Source organism: Rhineura floridana, chromosome 19, assembly GCF_030035675.1.
Source record: "Rhineura floridana isolate rRhiFlo1 chromosome 19, rRhiFlo1.hap2, whole genome shotgun sequence".
Taxonomy (NCBI): domain Eukaryota; kingdom Metazoa; phylum Chordata; class Lepidosauria; order Squamata; family Rhineuridae; genus Rhineura; species Rhineura floridana.
In genome coordinates this window covers 24,327,962-24,351,866 of record NC_084498.1, presented here as the reverse complement: position 1 = coordinate 24,351,866, position 23,905 = coordinate 24,327,962, and the positions used below count along the sequence as shown (strand labels likewise).

General features: G+C 47.8%; 1 protein-coding gene across 3 annotated transcripts in view; it reads left to right on the top strand.

Moving 5' to 3' along the window:
* Positions 1-22,442, top strand: part of PXN (paxillin) — a 60,249-nt gene extending 37,807 nt beyond the window's left edge. The window contains exons 5-15 of one of the 3 annotated variants that reach the window (XM_061602430.1): positions 283-484; positions 1,848-1,983; positions 4,680-5,675; positions 6,745-7,011; positions 8,171-8,548; positions 9,494-9,562; positions 12,598-12,768; positions 13,151-13,324; positions 15,833-15,914; positions 17,155-17,303; positions 18,177-22,442. In XM_061602430.1, coding sequence (XP_061458414.1) covers positions 283-484; positions 1,848-1,983; positions 4,680-5,675; positions 6,745-7,011; positions 8,171-8,548; positions 9,494-9,562; positions 12,598-12,768; positions 13,151-13,324; positions 15,833-15,914; positions 17,155-17,303; positions 18,177-18,443 — 2,891 coding nt within the window. In that variant the 3' untranslated portion in view covers positions 18,444-22,442. The remainder of the gene's footprint in view (positions 1-282; positions 485-1,847; positions 1,984-4,679; positions 5,676-6,744; positions 7,012-8,170; positions 8,549-9,493; positions 9,563-12,597; positions 12,769-13,150; positions 13,325-15,832; positions 15,915-17,154; positions 17,304-18,176) is intronic. The other 2 variants (XM_061602431.1, XM_061602432.1) reach the window with 2 other exon arrangements.
* Positions 22,443-23,905: the final 1,463 nt, after the last annotated feature.

The following is a 23,905-nucleotide window of genomic DNA, read 5'->3' as shown; positions in this document are numbered from 1 at the left end:
GGGTCTCCTAACAACTCTCAGCACCCTTAACAAACTACAGTTCGCAGGATTCCTTGGAAGCCAGAACTGCTTAAAGTGGAATAATAGTGGAATAAATGTATAGTGTGAATGTGGCTTTGGTATATGGCAGCTTCCTATGTTTGTCTGAAGCAAGTCCTGCTTTTGGTATAGAGAGGGAAGTGTGTCATCTAAAAACTTGTTTCTATCTTCCTCTACCTGTGCTGATGCTTGTTTTGTCATGAAAGGTGCGTAACTGTCTGCCTGTGTTCCTTCCCTTCTAAGATGAAGCCACTAGGAGCCCCTCGTTGCCTGGTGGGACTGGATCTCACTACGGTGTCTCGGAAAACACTACCTCTTTGAACACACAGCCAACAGCCCCTGCGAAAGAGAAGCCCAAGCGGAATGGAGGGCACAGCATTGAGGACATGTGTCCCAGTGTGGAGAGCCTTTTGGATGAACTGGAAAGCTCGGTGCCCAGTCCAGTGTGAGTAACAGCTTGGCCCCTCCTTCTCACTGAAAGTGCAGGGGTCTCCCAGCAGGGGAGGAAGTTGTGGTATCTCACGACAGAGAACGCAACCGTGGTTGGTTTCTGGTTCCTCAGAGGAGAAAAGGAAGCTCTTTCCAAAGAAGAAATGGGAAACTGGTGTCAGGGGTCCACTAGATTTTGCTGAGAGGCGAAGAGCTCTCGTGAAAAGAAGCGGCAACGGAGAAACGTTGCAGCCGGGGAAGGATTCTCAGGAAGGGATTTGGGTTTGCAGAGGAGGGGTGGGGGAACAGACTGAGGAAGGTGATGGAGACAATAACAATGCTGAAAAGTCAGTAGCGGAAGTTTAAATAGATATTGAGATGAAAGAGGGAAAACAGGGAATCACTGTGCAGAAAAGAGTATATTATGTTTGTGATGGTGAGTGGAATAGGTTAAAGTAAGCTGCAAAATTCAAGAGGGAGAAAGGAGGCTTAAGAGAGGATGCCAGAAGACTGAAGTGTTGTAGTAATCACTGCAATCAAATAATGAGAGTGGTCGAAAACAGTTCATTTAGAGAAAAGGAAAGGGTGGGCTTTGTACATGTCACAGAGCTGAAAAACAACAAGGGTTAGCAAATGAGTGAATGTTCAGAGTGACAAATCACAAGATAAGGGGTTTACAAGCTTGAGGGCAGAGGAAACAATGCAAGTGTCTATTAGAAGAGAAACTATGCGTGTGAGAGAGACAGTGAATGAGTGTGTGTTTTTGTGTCGGGTGTGACAAGTAGCCATCGTTCGATCCCCAGCATCTCCAGGTAGAACTGGAAGAGACCTCTGACTGAAACCCTGTGTAGACAATACTGGATAAACCAGCGGCCAGACCTGGTATAAGATAGCTTCCTATGACAAGGGAGCGGACATAGCTCGGTGGTAGACCATCTGCGTTGCATGCAGAAGGTCCCAGTTTCAGTCTCTGGCGTCTCCAGGTAGGCACTGGAACAGACTCCTGTCTGAAATCCTGGGGAACCACTACCCATCCGTGTGAACAATACTGAGCTAGGTGAACCAAGCTTGGTGAACTAGGTGAACCACTTTGGTATAAGGCAGCTTCCTATCTTCCTAAGCCAGGCCCAGGTTCATCAGAATCTGCACAGAGTGGATAGCTGTGCCCACGCATGCCTCAACAGGAGAGCGCACTTCTCTGTCGAATGATCCCGAGCGATTCCTTTTTCTTTTTTTGCATTCTGAGTGGCAAGGACTGGACGCAAGCAGGGAGGTGTGGATGGGAGGCAGGGTGGGAAGCCTTTTCTGAATGTTCTTGGGAAGAAATGGCAGTCTCCTCCTTCTCAGCAGCATGTGAGCGTCTCCTCTCTTTCCATTAGCCCAGCTATCACTGTGAATCAGAGCGAGATGAGCAGCCCCCAGCGGGTCACCTCCAGCGAGCAACAGACTCGCATATCTGCCTCATCAGCGACAAGAGAACTGGATGAGCTGATGGCTTCACTTTCTGACTTCAAGGTACCTGGTCATTACCATTCTTGCCTTTCCCATTTGGTTCTCAGTGCCCCCCCCCTTTTTTTTGCTGAGCTCTCCCCCCTGCTCCATAAAGCACCACCTCTCCTTTTTCCTTGTGGTTGTTCATAGCTTAGAGCCAGGTTTACGTAGGCACACATCTGTTACAGTCCCGTATGTTCTGGTACATGACACATTGATTCATTAGTATGCTTGTTTATTATTTATTGTTACATTTATACCCCACTTTTCCTCCTCCAAGGAGCTCAAGGCGGCGTACAAACATGGTTCTCCCGCTCCTGATTTTATCCTTGCTATCGCCCCTAAGAGACAATCACTGGGCCCAAGATAACCCAGTGAACTTCATGGCTGAGCGGGGATTTGAACCCTGGTCTCCCAGGTCCTAGTCCAACACTCTAGCCACTACACCACACTGGTTCTCATGTTTTTGCTGGTTTAGATTCAATGAAAAAAAATCAGAGAAATCGTAGGAGTGTCATCCTTTCCCGGCTTGTTGAAAATATATGTTATAAGTAAAGTTACGAGGTGTTAAATCAGCATTTTAACCAGTGGTGACTCCAGTGAGGGTAAGAACTACAATGCATGCCACACAAGAACTTGCGGCTTCTGGGCTGGAATAGCAGCTGGCTGAGGCTTAACACAGAGGAGGCAGCTGGAAATGTAGCAGCAGCAGAGAGACATGCTTGTTGGGAGAGGGGTCAGGTTGGGGGGGAAAAGAAGCCAAAGGGAGAGAGGTAGGATTGGGCTGCACAAATAATTCTATTAGAAAGACCCATGCTTTGGGTGTGAGTGATACCTGTTTTATTTGATGCTGTAGATTGGGGGGGGGGGAGCTCTATCCTAGGAAGGTCCAGAACATGACAAAGAGATTGTGAGAATGGGGAGGAGAGTAGCAAGGTTCAGGACATGGGTGTTCAGAGGGGGTGGGCAAGAGGGGACAGTTGTCCTCCTCTGGATGAGCTGTAAACTCCAGATTCCCAGGTTTCATTTTTAGTTTAAAGTAAGTTTCTAGCATTTCATAGAATCACAGAACAGTAGAGTTGGAAGGGGCCTCTAAGGCCATCGAGTCCAACCCCCTGCTCAGTGCAGGAATCCAAAGCAAAGCATCCCCGACAGGTGGCTGTCCAGCTGCCTCTTGAAGGCCTCCAGTGCTGGAGAGCCCCCCACACCTCCTTAGGCCATGCATTCCATTGCTGTACCACTATAACAGTTAGGAAGTTTTTCCTGATGTCCAGTTGAAAACTGGCTTCCTGTCACGTGAGCCCATTATTCTGTGTCCTGCACTCTGGGACGATCGAGAAGAGATCCTGGCTGCCCTCTTTGTGGCAACCTTTCAAGGACTTGAAGAACGTTTGTAGAACTTGAAGTACATTTGTAGAACCTGAGATACAAAGTAAGATGTGGAGGTACTAATTCTGATTTTTGTGAGAAACTAGCCTGCTCCCTGCTATCACTTTCAGTATTTTCTTTCCCCTACCCCCGCCCACTCCCGAAAAATTCCTGCGTGCTCCCATGGTTCTGGAGGACCCGTATACCTCCATACAGTAAAGAAAAATGAGAACTCCCAAGGCCTGTGGATGCTACACCGATGTGACTGTTCTTAGCTTTAATTAGTCAGTCACCTATCAAGTCATTGAATTCAAGCACGGTGGCTGGTTTCCTGGTAGTTCCAGCCACCTCCGAAGTGGAGCAGGGCTCTATTCTTCTCGTGAAGAAGGGAGAGGAAGTACTTTGAGCACACAGAGAGGCTTCTATGGAAGAAGACAGTCCTTAGGGTCCCCAGGACCCAAGCCATTTAGAGCATCTTTGGCTGACGGCTAACGAAACCATGGCTTATCAAGATTGGCAAGGAGGTCATTGAAGCCTACTCTGTGGCCGCTGAAAATCTCATTCAGCATTTCCTTCGGCTTCTGAGAGTTCAGTAGGCAATGCGTTAGCATTTTCAAACATATCTTGACTGCCAACGTCCTTTTTTAAAAAATTAAAATGAAAGCTATAGTTCTCCAGAAGCTGAACTGTGCATCTCCATCTTTTCTTTATTGTTGTGCCAGTGCAGATGCAGTCTCTGGCCCATGCTGCTTTTCTCACAGTACAAGTGAGTCCCTTGAATCTTCTGTTGCAGGTTCACCAGCCCTTCACTTTCATGGCTAACGGAACTAGCAGAGCTCTGTATGTGGCTGGGGACGTTGGCTTTTTGAGCAAGCTTGTGGCTTGTCTGTCACGGTTATGTCAAGTGATTGTTGGGTTCTGGGTAGGTTTTGGCCAACTGGGTGACCTAGTTCAGAGAGGGAGAGGGAGATGAAAAACCTTATCCCAGCCTCCATCTCATTGGAATTGTTTTTTTAAAGATGTATTAAATATGTTTTGATTTTTTTTTATCATCTGTTTGCTTCCCTAGGCTCCCTTTCAGAGGAAGTGTGGGATGTGCATTTAATAGTGAGCAAGCAAATAAAGAAATAAATAAAAGATGCTTGCTGACTGCCCTGGTGGAAGAAATTGTGCAGCACCCTTCCCAGATTTCCACCCTTCCTTGTGGTTCTTCCTTCCTAGCTAGCCTGGCAAGCTTTACTTTGAAGCCAGTTGGTTTTTCAGTGACTTCTTTGCCCCCCCTGTGCCTCTTACTCTTCCTTCAGTTTCTGTCTTTTCTCCCCCCCCCCTTGCGTTTCTTTTTCTTTTTACAGACCTCTTCCACTGTATCGTTGATCTCCGAGCCCTCCCTGGAGCTACTTCCTGGCCCAGTTGGCTCAGATCCAGCCCATGTGTTTCCTAGCGTACCTAGTGTCCTGTCTACCTCAAAGCAACAAGCCCTAGGCCACTCTGGGGATGGGATGGGCCCCCTGGCTCCTCTCCCACTGGAGGTCCTTCATATCGAAGAGGAAGGCAGTAGCTCAGTCACTGTTGCGATTCCAGAGCGTTCTCCCACCACCCTTTCTGGACTCTGGACTGAAGTGCCGCGTCCCAAGACCTCTGCCGCTCTCATGAGTCCACCCGGACCAAGCGGAGCGTCCGCTTCCAATGGAAGACTTCTCTCCTTTTCCAAGGCAGAGTCGCTGTCCATCCGCTGTGATGTCGGACCTCCGAATCAGAGGCTTGCAGAATCAAAAGGAACTTGGCAGGATGAGCAGCGAGATGAAGCCAAAATCGCAATGGTTTCTGTTTCAAGCTCCTGCGTGAGCAGCAGGGTGAATGTGCCAACACCAAAGGAGCTGGAACAGGGCCCTGTGTTGGATCCACTAGCTGATGCTCACAAGGGAACTGAGGTCAGTGAAGGAGCTTTGGATGAGCTGAGCAGCTCAGATGTATCTCAGTTTGCACCAAGGACATCATCTGAGGGAGGCCGTGCAGCACCATCCATTTACCAGCCTGGTCTTCTGAGTGTTGATCAATGGGAGAAATGCCCAGGCAGCAAAGACCCCTCAGGCCAGACTTTACAGCAGGGTGCTAAAGTCCGAGATCCAACCAGAGCAAGCAGCTGTCCTGATGTTGCTGAGAAGAGGCCTGGTCCAGAGAAGGCTTGGAGGAAAAACAGTCTTCAGAACGCTCTGACAGGCCAGTGGAAAGAGCCACTTTCCGGCCTGGCAGCTGCTCCAGGCTTGACAGGAAATGCCTGGAAAGAGGAACTGGATTTGATTCCTGCTTGCAGGGCCCCCGTGGAGAGGATTTCTACGTCAGGCCAGGCAAGCACCAAACTGAATGCAGTGGGGAGTGAGCTAGTGGGGATTTCTTCTGGCGGCGCGTCTTGTTTGCCTGTGCATGGTGTGCTTTTGAGCTTCCGAACGAAGTTTCATGGGACTGTGGTTTGGGAAAACTTCTGCAGTGAAATTCAGTTTCATGGAAAACCCATTGTTTGTTGCCCCCCGTGCTCACGGCCTCCGTTGAGTTGTGAAAATTGAACAGCCGCTTACATCCTTCTTAGTAGTGGGAAACGAACCAGGCCCAGAAAGGGGCCTTGGAAGTATGTAGCAGTGTGTGATTGGCTGGGGACTGAGTGGATCTCTTTCCAAATTACCAGGAACTCTCACGTTCTGGGTATTTGTTTTGTTCAACTGGCATAGTGGAACAGCACCTACAAAAGCTCATGCTATGAGAGGGGGTGGTTTCTAAGCCCTTGATTATTTTGATTGTTATGGATTGCCGGATCAACTCTCCTGCAGTCTCTCAGTGAGCTGAAGGGGCAGGATAGTCCGGTGTCCCTTTGATTTTACAGTACATAGTGCATGAAGATGCCGCCATTGGTTGTGAAACACCTGACTGAGTGTCCGCTCTTGCATTTGGCCCAGGAACACAGGAGGCTGCCTTGTACTGCGTCAGGCCATTGGTCCAACTGGCTCAGCATTGTCTAGGCCGACTGGCAGCAGCTCTCCAGGGTTTCAGGCTTTCCCAGCCCTACCTGGAGATGTCAGGGATGCATGCAGAGTATGTGCTGCTCTTACTGAGCCCTGGCTGTTCCTGACTGCAACACATTATTTGTCTTCTGTAATCAGTCCTGTTTGTTCAGCTGATGTGGGCTGACCTTGGAAGGCTTTTCTCAATGTTGACTTGCTGCATGAGGATGTGCCAAAAGGATTTGTGGTTGTTTCTCACATACACACAACACACACACACACAGACCGGTCAAGGAGGGAATGGCTTCTGTTTTTCCTGCTCCCACTCGCTAACAATTTAGAGGTCAATGCTTGTGCATCCTGTGCTGTTACTGTTACAGCTCTTGTATTGAAACTTTGTCGTTTCCCTCTCATTTTTAAGATAAAATCTGTAATCAGGCAAACAAAAGACACCTCCCATGTGCACCCAATGTGCCGTGATCTCTCTCCAAGACGCAAGCTGGGCCCGGTCATATTCCACAAGACGGTCTCCCAAGACCGCTTGATTGAGGAACTGCAAGACAGGCTGGGCATCAGCAAACCAGAGCTGGAGGAGTGGAGAGGTCCTGACGACTGGCTGACCGAGGGAGTCATCATTACCTCCAGGCCACAGAAGAAAGATCAAGATGGTGGCCAGCATGTAGAAAAGGTAGAAATACCTTGTGGGAGGGGGTTGGTCCCCCTCTCCTCCACAGAAGGGCCGGAAAGGGTTTTCTGTTTGACATGACGGTAACGGCTTAGGGCACATCTGCACAATACTTAACATTCAAAGTCTGGAGGGGTAATCCACACAAACTGGAAGGACAGGAAGTATCGTCACCCTCTTGTTCACCCCTTCATCTGAAGAAGTCAGTCATGTAAACTGCGCAGCTGACCATGTGCATCAACCATATTGGATGCTTGGGGACTAGCATAGCCTAAACCCCCCACACTTGGGGGGCGTGAGAGTAACAGATGAGCTCTGTGACACCTACATGCAATTTCTGGAATAAGAAAAGTGCAGATGTGCCCTTAGGAGGCTTCTGTGTGGCCACCAATGATGTTCCACTGGATGCCCGAAGAAAGCAATGGGATTCAAGTTGGGGGTTTTTGCCAGGTGATGAGCAGCAAAGTCTTAGTGTCTGTCGAGGTTTACGAGATGTAACATTTCAGGAGACTATGTAATCTTTGCATTCAACTTTTGTTCAGTCGGAAACAGATGTTTTGCAAGTGATGGCAGTGTACCCCTTAATCTTAGGAAGTACTGCAGTTGTTTTTGGCCAAAAAAGTCAGGTGGTACCCTTAACATAAGAACATAAGAAGAGCCTGCTGGATCAGGCCAGTGGCCCATCTAGTCCAGCATCCTGTTCTCACAGTGGCCTACCAGGTGCCTGGGGTTTTTGACCTAGATCCCTCTGTTCGAGCATGGGAACTTGATCATTTTCACCTGGAATGTATTTTAAATCAAAAGGGTGTGGGGCAGTGTCCAAACACCCTGGATTAATTTTTTTGTTCTGTCGGTGTGGCACGCTCAGAAGTAGACTTTCCCAATTCCTACTAAATAAAGTGTGATTGAAGTGTATTCCACTGTCTTGTAGTTTTCTCCATATGAAGACGATTTTCTGCTCACTGTTCCCCCCCCCCCCGGTTTGATTCTACTTGGCGATTGCATTCGTTTTTATGATTTCTGCTTGCTTTGTGATGATGGAAGCTCTGTGCTCAGCCGTGGGGCACCTCTTTTGTCCCTTGCTTTCTCCTCGGCACATGCAGTTCTTCTGGGCTAGGTGCTCCTGTTACTTGCTCATGTTTTCTTCCTGCTTTTTTCCTAGGTTATAATTCCTGCAGAGTCACCCCTGCCTCTGAGAAGGACGATTGCTGTTCCACCCTCTCCCCCACCGCAGTTCCCTAAAGATGCTTCAAAGGCTGCCTCTGTCAGAGCGGCCTTATCTTCTCCTCTCCATCACCCTCCACCACCGCCGCCTCCCCTGCCACCGCCACCGCCTCCATCTCCTCGTGTCCCTCAGTTGCGCTATGTGCCATCTGCCCCACCTCCCCAGCCTCTGCTCCAGTGGGAAATGCTTCTAGAGGAATGCCCCTCTTCCCAGGTCCAGATCCCAACAGTGCCAGTCGGAGGGCCCTCTCCTCCCAGAAAGGTGGTGTCAGTTGGTTGCCAAACGGATGCAGATTCATTCTTCCCACCAGAGCAGGCACGGTCTCCTTTCTTACAGGCTCCTGATTTACTAGAATGGTGCCAAACGTGAGCCCCAGCAGCTGCAGTTTTATTTTGCTTCCCTCTTAGGCTGAATGTTTGGGCACAAGCTTATTCTGAGCTCACGGGGAAGGCCACCTACTTGGATACGTAGGGCAGGAAACAGCTTTCAGTTTTCATAGCAGTGCTAAGTGCCCTACAAGTGCAATAATTGATTGCCATGCATGCAGAGCTGTGCGTAGTGCCACGTAGCGGATGCTGTGTGGCCTGCATTTTGGGCAAGGGTTGAGAGAGGGATGGAATCCATTATTGGACCAAATAATTCCACCCTCCTTTCTAGCAATGGAGAACAAGTGGTAACAGGAAAGCCACCTTGCTCACCAAGGATCTTTCTCTAGCCCCCAGAGTCCCACCTGCTGGATACTGTGCAGCTGGGACTTGGCAAGCTGTGGAGTGTGGGCTTGCAGAAGCCACTCTCCATGAAGCAGGAAGTGTTGTAGGTCGGGTAGAACATCTGCTTTGCATTCGGAAGGCCCCAAGTTCAATCTCCGGCATCTCCAGGTAGGGCTAGGAAAGGTTCCCTATCTGAAAGCCCTGGGAAGCCTCTGCCAGTCAGTTCTGACGATACAGAACTAGCTGGACCAGAGGTCTGACTTGGTCTAAGGATGCCTCCTATGTTCATTAGAAGCACCCATAGCTCATTGGTAGGGTGCATGCGTTGCATGTAGAAGGCCCCAGGTTCAATCCCCAGGATCTCCAGGTAGGGCTGGGGGGAGGCCGCTGTCTGAAACTCTGGAGAGCTGCTGCCAGTTAGAGTAGACAGTGCTGAAGTAGATGGACCAACAGCTTCCCCAAATCCATGTCTGGTGCCCTTTCTAAAGGTCTTCTCAAACTAGTGCAGCTTTTCAGCCTACAAGCACTCATTGTGAATTATGCTTTTCAGGTCCCTTACGTTCCACCTCTGGACTGGGGCTCCCAGGTTCTTGCTGTTCGTCCGCCCACCCCCGAGAAGGCAGGGCATCTTTTCTTAATCCCTGCTCCAGCATGGCGTGTGGAAAACGCTTTCTGTGGGCGTAGATCTGGCTCTTGCATCGGTAGAAAACTGCCGAGTTTCCTGCAGAAGTGCAGTTATTGTGCTTTTTCTCTTCTTTAGGCCCAGCCTGCTTGTTTCCTCATTAGCACTAGGAAGCAACAGGAGGCCTCTTAAAACTGGCATGATTTTGAAGGGCTTGCGGCATGCTCTTTTCAAGGATGTGCGTTTAGTGGCTGGAGAAGGGGAGAAGAAGCAACAAACCTTCAACTAATTTACCAAGTAAAAAGTCTGAATGTATGCCGAGCATGTAAAAAGTTTGATATACACAACTGAGGAATCAAATTATCAAATCTATTTCGCATCCCCAATGGGGAGCATGTATGTTTGTTAGAATTTGTTTCCGCTGCGTTGCTTAAACATATGTATGTCACTGGGATAAAATAGAATCATTCTCTGGGAGACCTGCATGCTGCGCCCCATACTAATAAATCACCGGTCACCTATGGCAAGTATTTGGATTTTCCACCCCAGGCACCAAAACGTCTTGACTTGGCCCAGTTTCTGGAAAACAGTTGAGGGGAGTTACGAGCAAGGTGGACCTTCTGTGATTCCACCTGGAAACTGTTTCCATGGTGTGTAAATCTATTTATAGTCCATATGTCCTCACGGATGTGTTTGATAGCCTTTGTCTTTGGAAGATTCAGGGCAGAAATAGTTTGGTAGGGTGCCCTTTTTCAAGGCAGCACCCTCTGCCTTCCCTTATTCAGTGCAAATGAATGAATGAATGAAACTTTATTTTTACCCCACCCTTTTTCCAAACTGGAACTCAGGGCGGCTTACAAATAAAACTACATGTAGTTAAAAGCATACAAAAACATACAATTAAGATACAATTAAACTCTACGCAACCTTAAAACCATGAAACGGGCACTTAAAATACTAAAAAAACAATTTAGAATAATACAAGTAACAGCATAAAACAATAAACAAACCTTGTAGAGCCCAATCCTAAACACCTTCTATCCCAAAAGCCTGTCGGAATAAAAAAGTCTTTACTTGCTGACGGAAGGATGGCAAGGAGGGGGCCATTCGTGCCTCCCTAGGAAGGGAGTTCCAGAACCTAGGAGCAGCCACCGAGAAGGCCCTATCTCGCGTCCCCACCAATCGTGCTTGTGAAGGTGTTGGGACTGAGAGAAGGGCCTCTCCTGAAGATCTCAGTGCCCGGGCAGGCTCATATAGGGAGATACGGTCTGACAAATAGCCTGGACCTAGGGCGTATAGGGCTTTATAGGTCAAAACCAGCACTTTGAATTGTGACCGGAAACAGACTGGCAGCCAGTGGAGCTGTTGTAACAAGGGAGTCGTATGGTCCCTGTAACCGTAAGCAAAGCAAGTCTAGTAGCTGCTACTTTCTTCTGAGTTTCTTCCCCGTTAAAACATACGTTCCTATGCCCAGCCAGGGCTCTGCGTAAGCCATGATTCTGCCGGAGCACAAGAAACATAACAGAATGTCGCAGTGTGTGCAAAATTCAGCTTCGTGAGATTCTCTGCTTTCATTTTATTTTTAAAAAGGAGATGGATTTCTAGACCTTGACAATATGCAGACAGCGGCTGCTGAAATCTCAGGAGGGGAGAGGAGTGCCTGAGCAAGATGTTCAGACATCAGAAATAGAAGTTCACAGCCCAGTACAGTTTCTTACCCCTCCCCATGACCAGCAAAACCAAAATCAAGTTTGCTAGAAAAAGATACATTACACAGCAGAATGCATTGCACAAAACAACAGAATATCCATTTTCAGAATTTATACGGGCTGCAGAATTTTTTTCTTGGTGCAAAATTTGTTCAGAGTCCCGGTCTTATTTATTTATTTTATCCCAAGGTAGATGTGTGTGTGCAGCCCTGCTAATACACAAGCTATCCACCATTTCTTCATCATCTTCCCTCTGTGGCCATGATGCTTCATGCCAAGTGTTTTCCTAGCGTAGGTTTGAGTTTTATGCAATTCAGTAGCCTTTCCTAGGAGTAAAAAAAAAAAGGGAAAAAAGCCAAACGACACGTTTCATTTCCACAAATTATGAGGGGCAAATTAACTGCATTTCTATCCCACCTTTCCTCCCAAGGTGGTATAGTTAGTTCTTCCCTCCCCACTTTATCCTCGCAACAACCCTGTGAAGTAGGTTAGGCTGAGAGACAGTGACTTGGCCCAAGGTCACCAGTGACGTCCTAGTGTGGTTGGAGTCTAGCTCCTGTCAGTCCCGGCCAGCGCTGCCAATGGTCAGGGACTATGAGAGTTGTACTCCCATGATATCTGGAGGGCCAAAGGTTGCCCAACTCCTCTTTAACCCTAGAAATTCATAGCTCTGTTTATGTGTGTGTATTGATCAAGGGCTCTTGTAAGCGTGCAGTGTAGCTTGCAGAATCTATGAGCTTCTGGGCTTTTCTCCCTGTCTGCCAACCATGGACCCCCTCCCCTGCCCACAAGTGTCTTCACTGGAACAGAAGGCCTTACCCCAATAGACTGTGCTACATTAACAAGTAGTGTTAACATCCTCTCATCTCAAACCGAGCCACACATTCTTGGGGCTGGTGTTGGAGATGGAATCGTGTGGATTGCTTGCATGTCATGGCACTGCCCAGTTACCAGAAATGGCTGTTTGTTGTGCCTGCCAGTGTGGCTTGGGAAACTTTCAAGACATGCTCTGAGCTCGCTCAGCCTTCTCTTTCCCATTAACCTGTCCCCAAGGGGAAGTACCTTTTGCTTCTGAATACTGGATCCATTAGTCTCTTCCTTTGGGGAGACTTGCTCTATCTCAGGATGCTGTTGGAAACCACTCATCCTAGCCCTGATTGCGATCCCTTGGCCAGATTCTGCAGTTAATGTTATCCTCTCCATTATGTGTTAATGGAAGCAGGGGATGGCTTGGTGAGCTTTCCTGGTGAGAGAAGGTCTCCAGGATGGTTCTTGCATTAATGGTAGCTGTTTTAACACACACTCTCTCTCTCTCTTTTGCAGTTCATGTCCCAAGGGAAAGGAGGGAATAACTACCCATCGACGATACCTCCCAAGCCTGGCAGCCAGTTGGATAGCATGCTCGGAAGCCTCCAGTCGGACTTGAACAAACTTGGGGTCGCAACCGTTGCCAAAGGCGTATGCGGAGCCTGCAAGAAGCCAATTGCTGGACAGGTGAGTCTGAAGGACCGGCCGTCCCTTGCTGAGAGTCTCAAGCTACAGCTGGGAGGGCTTTTGGAAATCGTACGGATGAACGGACCGGCGATGCTGAAGAAACTGAAGTACTCTATTTATTCACTGGCCAGGTACGCTGTAAGCTCCTCCAGTGGCTTCTCCCCTGCCCATGAGGGACTGCCCTCTCCTGAGACGATAGGTAATTCAGTTTTCATGCTACCCCAGTCCAGGGATCCTCCTGAGTTAGCAGAACTTTTCTCTCTCCTCGTTTGTGCTGGACCCTGTGCGTTCGATGCCTTTTGTCACGTGCGATGCCCATACCTGAGCGGCAGAGCATCTGCTGGAGCCAAGACTCTTTTTTCTCTCTCCCAACCTCTCCCAGGTCGTCACTGCAATGGGGAAGACTTGGCACCCCGAACACTTCGTCTGCACCCACTGCCAGGAGGAGATAGGGTCGCGGAACTTCTTTGAGCGCGACGGCCAGCCCTACTGTGAGAAGGACTATCACAACCTCTTCTCTCCACGCTGCTACTACTGCAACGGCCCCATCCTGGATGTGAGTGCCTGATACGTGTGGGGGGTCTTGTTCCTCTGCTGGCGGTCTGTGAGATATGCCAGGCCGGCTGGTCTTCTCCTGTACCTTTCCCGTCCTATAGTTATTCACATGCTCCCTTGGCTTGCTCAGTCGGGTAACAAGAATCCAGTCCAAGTCCTTGTTTGAAATTTAAATCAGGGTAGGGGGTGTGGAATCTTTGGCTCCTCCCTATCCAGCCCACTGGCCAGGCCCTGTCCATCCCCATCCCTGCTGCTGAGCCGCAGTCTCCAATCAGCTGAGGGGTGTGTGTGTGTATGTGTGTGAGTGTGTGTGTGTGAGAGACAGAGAATCACAGGGAGGAGAGATTTAATCCTCCCTTCTCTGCAGTTCTCCCTCAGTCCTTGTGCTGGTCAGCTGATTGGAGATTAGTTTCCCTACTCTTGAGCTGTAATCTTGTAAACTTTGATTGTGTGTGCGTGTAAGAGAGAGAAGGTTTAAACCAAGCGAGTTGCCCGTGATTGATCGATCTCTTAGTGGATAGCCTGTTGTGTTTTAATGTTGTGTGTTATTGTTATGATTGTTATTATCATCATCATTTATTACCCGCCATTCACCCAAAGGTCCCAGGGCAGGTTACAACCATTTTAAAGCACAGCATTAAAAACAATTAAAAACAACCTGAAGTCACTAAAACGGGGTCCTAAAAATGTACGTCTCATATATCATGGGCTGTGTCCAACTAATTTCTACTCAGAGTAGTCCTGTTGAAACTGATGGACCTTAGTTAGCCATGTCCACTGGCAATGAATTCCATAGCCACTTATAAGAAGCTGCCGCACATGGAGCCTGGCTGTTGGTCCATCCAGCTCATTATTTTTTAACTGGTGGTTGCGCTGCAGGATTTCAGGCGGGGGTCTCTCCCAGCCCTGTCTGGATATCTTGGGAATTGAACTTGGGACGTTGTGTGTGCAAGGCAGATGTCTATCACTGAGCTTATGCCCCTTTGCTTCCACCAAACTGTGAGCAAGGCCCTTTCCCCCGTGACCACCAATTTTACTGATGCTACTGCTGAAAGTTAACTCTAGGATTCACAATGGACACTGCAGGGAAGATTAGATGGTCGCCTCCCTCATCTACTCTGCGTTCTAGTGGTGATGGTTGTGCTCTTCCATTTGCCTTCCAGTTCTGCTCTGACACCAAGAAGCCACATCTTTAGAAGCTCATTTTGGGGGAGGGGGTGGTGTAGCTTGAAAGGGAAGCAGAGAGGAAAACCCTGAGGAATCTCAGGATTACTCCAGGCAGACAGTAAAAGGTTCTTTTGGCAAAGGAATAATTGAATTAATTCATAATGTCTCTTGATTGTATCTGCAGTCATATTTGCAGGTTTCAATTGCTGCATTACACGCGAGAAAGGATGTGTTGAAAGACTGGGGAGGGGTCAATTATATGCCCCATTTTTGTGCTTAAAGTGCGGCTAAGAGCTTTGTTCACCTGCGACTTTAGACTCCATTCTCTTCTAGTTCGCTTTAGCCTTCATTTTTGCCTTGAAGTTCTGTTTTATCAGTTTGCGTTATGCATCTCAAGTGGGGTGAGGCCCATGAGCAGACATATCTAAGTCAGTTAATCTCAGAACATGTCTCAGTGTGTTTATCTGTCTGCTGCTGTAAACTAACACATCTGTTCTTGGGCAATTCGTTGGCCTTTCAAAGGCAGCAGAAATAGAGAGAGAGAGAGAGAGAGAAATTGGAAATGCACGTTCGTGAAATTGCAAGGAGTTGGACTCGATGGCCTTTTAGGCCCCCTCCAGCTCTATGATTCTATGAAATTCTGGGCTTAATCCTTCCAGAGAATTGCAGCAGAGGGATGTTCTAATAAATAAAATAAATAAATAAATAAAATGTTCCTGAGTGCTATATTTGTTAAGTCTCCCAGAGACACACAGGATTCCCGCTCCCTCTCCCTGAAGTACATTTCTTGTTTATTCTACATCATGTCCATGGTATTCCCGATCTATATGTATGGATGTGAAGGTTGGACAGTGAAAAAAGCTGATAAGGGAAAAATCACCTCATTTGAAATGTGGTGTTGCAGGAGAGTTTTGCGCATACCATGGACTGTGAAAAAGACAAATTGGGTGTTAGAACAAATTAAACTAGAACTATAACTAGAAGCTAAAATGATGAAACTGAGGCTATCATCCTTAGGACACATAATGAGAAGACCTGATTCGCTAGAAAAGACAATAATGCTGGGAAAAACAGAAGGGAGTAGAAAAGAGGAAAGCCAAACAAGAGATGGATTGATTCCATAAAAGAAGCCACAGACCTGAACTTACAAGATCTGAACAGGGTGGCTTATAACAGATGCTTTTGGAGGTCGCTGATTCATAGGGTCGCCATAAGTCGTAATCGACTTGAAGGCACATAACAACCACTCTCCATATCCTTGCATCTCCCCACTCTGTTATCCTGCATTTTTTTTAAAGTTTAGGCTATTCACTCATTGTTCATGGTTTCCCTCCCCCATCAGAAAGTGGTGACAGCGCTGGATAGGACATGGCATCCGGAACACTTCTTCTGTGCGCAGTGCGGAGCATTCTTTGGCCCCGAAGGTATGGTCCCTGTGGGGCTGATTCATAGCTTGCATGTGCCGCTGACTGCTGAATGTGTGATGAACGTGCTCCCCCCTCCCTTGCAAGTACTGGGTTCCAGGACTTACAAGTTGATATTGACATGCCACAAGTGGGATTTCATCTCTGATTTGCCATTTCCCACATGCGGGTTGTCAGTTCACGTTGCAGACATTGGCAGCGATGTTCATACCTGAGTAAGCTCTGGGCGTGTACAAATCCTGCTGTGTCATTCTGATCACATAGGCTTGTATAGTCTTGCTGTCCAGGAAGCTGACATGTAGCGTAAGAGCAGAGCCAGAAATAGGTGAGAGAGCAGACCTGTTGAAATTAATGAACCTAAGTTGGTCATGTTAATTAATTTCATTGGGTCTACTCTAGCGCTGGACACAACCTCCTTGGTAAGTCCAATCCTGTGCACAGTTATGTGGAAGCAAGTCCCACCAAGTTCAGTGGCGCTTAGTCTAGGTAGAGACGTGAAGGCCTGGAAAAATTTGGAACTCCCCCTTTTGGCATTTCCCATTTTTTCCCAAATTTTCAGAAAACCTTGGGGTGGGGAGAGGAAATGGAAAAACCCCTCCCCTCCTTAGTCCCAGGTAAACATTGAAGCATTCTGTAACATCCCTGCAGTTTATTTTTATTTCCTCCTTTCTTACTTTTTTATCCCGCCTTTCATCACACAACCCAAGGTGGCACACATCTCTGCTACATCTCTGCTATATATATATATATTATATCTAGGCTTTTAATCTTGTTTAATTTTTAAATGGCTGTTCTTCCTGTTTACGACAGCAGTAATTTGGGGGTGTACATTTGTTCATATTTCCATATTTTTGTTTTTTTACTTGACTGAGGCTCCTTAAAAACCATACATCGAACACGCATGGCTTTCCTCCCAAAGAATCCTGGGAACTGTAATTTAAGAGTGTGTTAGGAATTGCAGCTCTGTAAGGCGCAGACTACAGTTCCCAAGATTCTTAGGGGGCAAGTCATGTGCTTTAAATGTATGATATATACTCTGCATGTGTGTGTGTGAATGTTGCCGCCCTGGGCTCCTGCTGGGAGGAAGAGCAGGATATAAATCAAATAATAAATAATGTTTTCTGAATGCCACATTCAGACTTGGAAAAACATTTTATAAATTCTGAACACAATAGGACTAGGCTGAAACTAATTTTTCTTTTTTCCCCTTTTTTGCTACTTCTCCCCCTCCTCCCGGCAGGTTTTCATGAGAAGGATGGCAAGGCCTACTGTCGCAAGGATTACTTTGACATGTTTGCTCCCAAGTGTGGAGGCTGTGCCCGGGCTATCTTGGAAAACTATATCTCTGCCTTGAACACCCTTTGGCACCCTGAGTGTTTTGTCTGCCGGGTAAGAGCACCTCAAGGCTTCCTATTCCTTTCCATTCAGTCAGCTGAGGACATCTGTCCTTTTGGTCACTGTTGGGGTAATTCATGTGTCACCCGTGTGGTGCCTTCAGGCGTATATGTCCCCACAGAGGCCTTCCCTGATGCCCGCAGGGTCCCATCCTTCAGCTGCTGAAACTAGGCTTGAAAGAAACCTTTTATTGTCGCCAGTAGAACCCTTTTTCAATCCTAATTGCTAATGAGGGGAGGAGGACACTGAGTGTGCTTCTGCATGTGTGCACGGTGCCCCAAAACATTGGCAATCCCTGGTGTAATCACAGGGAGGAAGCTGAAGCAGAAGGAGGTGCATCCACAGCTTTGGAAATGCCCATGTATAAAGGAAGAACTATACTTCCTGGCCCATATCTTTGTGAGCTTGACATCTGGGGTGTGGGGGGAGGTGGGGTGCAGCAGTTGACTCGTGGCAGCCTTCTTTCCTGCGAAGAAATTGAAAAGACATTTTCTTGGATCGTGAGAGCACGAGAACCTTGCTGGATCAGTCCAGAGGCTAATGTAGCATCCCATTTCCCAGAGTGACCAACGAGATGTCTCAAGGAAGCCTGCAAACAGGACATGACAGCAATAGCCCTTCCTCCACTGTTGCTTTCCAGTATTCAGTGGTATACTGCCATTGAACCTGGAGGATCCATATAGCTGTCAGGACTAGTAACCTTTGATAGACTTCCACGAATGTGTCTTAACTCCCTTTTTAAAGCTGTCTTATCTTGGAAGGTGTTTTTTTTTTAATGTACGCTCCGGAGCTGCACTCTGCTACTAGCACTGTGCTTTTTCATCCCTGTTACCTAACTGCAGTCTTGCTTCTCCTCCTTCCCAACAGGAATGCTTTACTCCATTCATCAACGGCAGCTTCTTTGAACACGACGGGCAGCCCTACTGTGAGGTGCACTACCACGAGCGCCGCGGCTCGCTGTGCTCTGGCTGCCAGAAGCCCATTACGGGCCGCTGCATCACTGCAATGGCCAAGAAATTTCACCCCGAACACTTTGTCTGTGCCTTCTGCCTCAAGCAGCTCAACAAGGGAACCTTTAAGGAGCAGAACGACAAGCCCTACTGTCAGAACTGCTTCCTGAAACTCTTCTGCTAAGGCTAAAATGCACCCGCCGTTCCTGTGCTGCCTTTCCAAGAAACCTTGCCTCTTTGGACATTGCCACAATTCAGCGACCTGTGGCCTTGGTGGGCTGATTGAGGAGAAGAGGAGGAAAGTGTGTGTGTGAGTGAGAGAGAATGAATGAATGTGGGGAGAGACGGGATGGGGACAGGAGGAGATGCTTACTTCTGCTCTGGAAAAGCGGTAAACCCAGAGAAAGGTGCGCAATGGCCATTCAGTGAGAAGCTGTATTTTAGCTGGGAGATGCTTAGACTGCTATAAATGTACCAGATTGACAGCTCGGCCAAGCCATGGGGGTTTGAGTGGTGGGAGGCAGTGTTTGGTTGTGGTAGAAGGTGACCTCCAGTTGGTTGATTGGTAGTGTTGCCCATTCTAGGTGGCAACAGTTCAGGCAGCCAAATAAATCCGTTTGGGTTCAACGTGAGGATGCAGGCTGTGGTGGGGGTCAGGATTATCTCCCCCAAGAACACTGAAAAGGTCAGGAGGGCTGAGAACATGGATTGGGCTGGAAATGGGAAGTGGGGCCGTAGCTCAGTGGCAGAGCATCCCCTTTTCATGCAGAAGGTCTCAGGTTCAAGCCCTGGTGTCTCCCAAGTAGGGTTGGATGAGAACCCTGCCTGAAACCCTGCAGAGTTGCTGCTCCTGCCGCCAGTCAGTGCACATATAATACTCAGCTAGATAGAGCAATGGTCTCACTCAGGACAAGGCAGCTTTCTATGAACCCAAGTTGCCTCTCCCAGGAATGCTGTTAAGGGTCAAGAGAAAAGAGAGAGCACATATTCCGGTAACACATCGCAAGGGCCATGTTGGCAGATGCCGATCTGTGCAAGACTCTTGCCACTGGGCGAGCAGCCTCTTTCCTGTCCTGCATCTCACTCCAGCGTTAAAGAGAAGTGAGGTTGAAATACAGGAGGGCCCCGCTTTACGGCGCTTCGCTCTACAGCGACTCGCTAATACAGCGGTCTCAATTAGACGCAATTAGACTAAAGCCCCACTCATACGGCGCTTGTTCCGCTTTTACAGTGGTTTTTGGGCATCGCGCACCATTCTATTCAATGGGTTCCACTTTACAGCAGTTTCCACTTTACAGCGGGGGTCCCGAACGTAACCTGCTGTATGAGTGGGGCCCTACTGTAATATCTGAAGAATGCCTGGCATCTCTTTTTGTTATCACGTCTGTACAGGGTGGGTTGTTGACTCTGTTGCACTTCCGCCCTCTGCAAACAGGATATCTTCCTTTTCTGGGAAGTTAATTTCTCCACCGTCGCTGCCGTCCACTCCTCAGAATTTCTCAAAATGTGGGTGTGCTCATTGGGGTTGTAGCAGCAACAGTTATTTTGTATTAAAATGCAGGCCAGGGAGACCTCACAGCCCTTTCAGAGCTAAGGTGGCAGGCAGGGATATAGCCTGTGTTCAACTTCTCCTGAAAGGCAAGAGAAAAACATCTGCTATGAAGCATTGACTTTTTTGGTCTGTCTCTGTTCTTCATTCGCAAGCACATCTCTCGCTCGTATGAAATATGCCCTACAGAGACAGAATTCCAAGCAATAATTCTTTTTCTGTTGATGTTGTTGATTCTCACTGGGTGCACTCTCTCTTTCCTCCTCCCTCTCGTGGTTTGTGTGAGTGAGATAATGACTTTTGCTATCAAACCGAATACTGTGTGTTTGGGTGGTTTCTACACTGAGTCTTGAATTAATAACAGAACAACTTTTAACTCTCTTGTATGGAAATTTTTAGTTTTTTGAAATGATTTTTGACAGATGACTTTCATATCTGATTGTTCTGGGCAGAGCCCTGGTTGTGTTGGTTCCTGCATCTATAGCCTTGATGCTTTGTTAAACACAGCTATTAACATGATAAGTATTGCCTTTTAAAAACTGGGATGCGGGTGGGAGAGGGGGAATGTGCAAGACATGTGCGTGTGTGTGGTTTTATTTTTCCTTATTAAGTAGCTTTTCTATTGATCAGAGCTCAACTGGAACAGATTTTTTAAAAAAAAAAATAACGTAAACTGCTGTATTAGGAATTATTTGCCTTTCTCTCAAAACCAGCATTGCAGGATTTTGAAGCGAGTCTTTAGTAGGGAGAAAGAGCTCAACTCATTTGGCGTCAAGCTTCATAATCTGTTTCAGAAGCTGGCACTAGGCCCTTGGTCTCAACCTGCCGTATGTAATGTTAACATGGTGGTTAACCGGCCCTTTTCCCCCCCAATTCAAGTGTGCCATAACTCAACCCTGCAATGTGAGACACTGCCATGCTAGGATGTGCTGCGGTACCTGTGCATATGTACACAGTGAAGGCTGATCTATTGGGGTAGTGGGGTGCTGCCCCACCAGCCTCTGCCTGCCCTGCCTTCTTCCCAGAGCTTGGAAAAGTTACTTTTTTGAACTACAACTCCCACCAGCCCCAGCCAGCGCCATGCTGGCTGGGGCTGATGGGAGTTGTAGTTCAAAAAAAGCAACTTTTCCAAGCTCTGCTTGTTCCTTATGACCAGTCCAGCTGTCGGCCCTGGCTGTCAGCTTCCTCCTCCTCCTCCCTGCTCCTTGGGCTCCCTTGCCTTTTGCCCTCCCAGTGGGCACCAGCCCACCACTGTATGTACTCACTCTGGTACTTTGGTGCCTTTGTCTCTCTCACCTACTGAGGCAGGGAGCAGGGAGCAGTGCAGCTGGAAGATGTTGGCAGAAATGCAGTCCAGGCTGAGCTGATCCTCGGGCCTCTCATAGTTTTGTGTGCGGTGCTTTGCAAGCCCCGGCAATCAGCGGATTGTCAGCATCTTCAAAGCACCATGCCCTGGGTTTTGTGCTGCAAACCCCTCCTTTGGCCCAGCTGCATCTTTAGATACAGCCAGGCCCATGGGTCCTCTTGCTCCAGCCCAGGAGTGCCATAAATTCCTGCCGCGTGTGCTCCTTCTCTTCCCTCCCCTGCAGTAAATTGGCCACTTGCGTGTTGGCACCGGCAGGCTGTCTCACATCTCATAGTTCTCAACGTGTGCAAGGCATGTTTCCTTCACCATTTGAAATCACACTGAGCACCCAAACATCTTAGCTTCCCGGCAGGCCAATGTAATAATGAGCTTTTTTCATGAACTGCAAGGCAGAGGTAGAAGGAGCCGCGATTTCATAAATGGAGACATTTTGCCTGTCTCCTTTAGTTTTCTGTACCTCCTTTTCTCTGTAAACTGGGAATCGGACTGGCCCTACAGTAAGGCAGAGTGTGGTAGCTGCCTGAGGCGGAGAGCCGACAAAGCGGTGTGTGCCATGCAACTTGCCTTGCATCCCCCCAGCTATATCCTGCCACCCTCATATGCAGAGTGGAAGATGCTCCCTTCTCCATTGTTGACGTAAAATTCAGTTGCCAGTCGGGTCAGCAGGGAGGTGTTTCCTTGTCCTTCACTTCAGGCAGCAAAAATGTCTTGAGATGGCTCTGGTTGGGGAATGAGGAAAAACAATATTGCACAAAAAGGCTGTCAGCTGCAGGGAGTGATTTTAGAGTGTGATTCGGTGGGTCTTTCAGATTCAGTATGAAAAAAAGACAAGACAAGCCTGCATCGTTTTGCTGGTGCTAGGTTGCTCAGGTTGGAGAGGATTGTGTGAAATTGTGTACACTATTGCAGTATCATGGGATGACCTGGTAGTTCCTCTTGTTAGGCTCCTGATGAAGATGCTGCCATTGTTTTTCAGAAAATATCCCCACCCCACCCCAAAATACTACCATAGCGTTGGCAGTTTAGGCCCCAGTGCGCTCTTTCTTTCTTTCCCCTTTTGTCTCCCTTTTAGGTGCATCAGAATGAAGTGGGCCTCAATTAAAGCTTCAACAATCCTTCTGGGAAGGAGGAGAAGGGGAGAGTCTCCTGTGGAATGACATTTCTCTCCCCACCTCCCCATTTTCCCTTTTGTAAACTTCTAATTCTGCTGGTTTTTTTTACCCTGCTTTTAAAATTCCTGTGATGATGCTAATAAAATTGTATGATAATTTTCAGTGTCATCGGTTGTGTGCGTTCTTATAGCGTGTGGTAGAGAATCTGCTTTGCATGCAGAAGGTCCCAGGTTCAATCCTCATTGGCATCTCTAGGTAGGGCTGGGGAAGAACTGTGCCTGAAACCATGGAGAGCTGCTGCCAGTCCATGCTGACAATACTGAGCTTAATGGACCAATGATCTGACTTGGCAGCTTACTTTGTATGTGAGGATAAGTGTGTGCGTGCACGAGATTTTTTTAGGGCAGGGGTGGGGACCCTTTGGCATTCCAGATGTTGCTAAACTACAGTTCCCACCTCTGACCACGGACCATGGTGGCTGGAGCTGATGGGGGTTAGAGTTCAGCAATAACTGGAGGGTCACAGGTTTCTCACCCCTGTCTTAGGGTAATGGGTTAGATGTAGATCAGCCTTTTCCAACCTGGTGTTAACTTTAAGGACATAAGCAAAAACATGTCGGATCAAGCCAAAAGCCCATCTAAGTCCAGCATCCTATTACAGTGGCCAACCAGATGCCTGTTCTGGGAAGCCTGCAAGCATGACCTGAGCACCTCATCATCTCTCCCCACTTTTGATTTCCAGCAACTGGTCTTCAGAGGCATAATACCTCCAACAGTGGAGGTTGATCACAGCCACCATGGCTAGTAGCAGCTCCATAAATTTGTCTAATTCTCTTTTTAAAGCCATCCAGATTGGTGGCTGGCATAGTGGGAGCAAATTCAATGATGCACTTTGTGAAGAAGTACTTCCTTCTGTCTGTCCTGCATCTCTTAGATGCTTTGTACAACAACTCCCATCTAGTCCCACAAAAGTTGGAGGTTTCCACACACACATACACACAGAACACTCCATCTTCCATCCAGGAAAGCAAAGAGGCATCACAGTTCAAGGACATGTTCTGGTCAGGCAGAAGTGCTTGAGGCTGGTGCAGAGCAGAGTGAAAAAAGGCTGTTTTGGCATTAAGTGGCATATAAATGATGATATGAATAAGAAATGGTTTTAGTGATTGACTGCATCCTTCCAAGACCTAGGACAAACTTTTCCAAAGTGCTGTTTGGTGCTTTAAACCCCTCCTTTCATTCACACGCGTGTGTGTGTGTAATTGTATATGTGTGTAAATTTATACATATACTCATTTAAGTGACAAGTCAGTGTGGTGTATGGGTTAGAGTGTTGGATCAGGCCCTGGGAGATCAGGGTTCAAGTCCTGACTTGGCCATTAAGTGCCCTGGGTGACCTTGGTCCAATCTAACCTATCTTACAGGGTTGTTGTGAGCATAAAATGGAGAGGGAGGAGAACCATGTATGCCACCTTGTGCTTCTTGTTGGAAAGGTGGGATCTAAAAGAAATAAATACCCTCTAAAACAAAATAAAAAGCCCCTCCGTACGATTTGCAGCCTATATACATTCCACATCTCTCTATCCCTGTCTACCCCAGTAGGGGGAGCCCCTCGGTCTA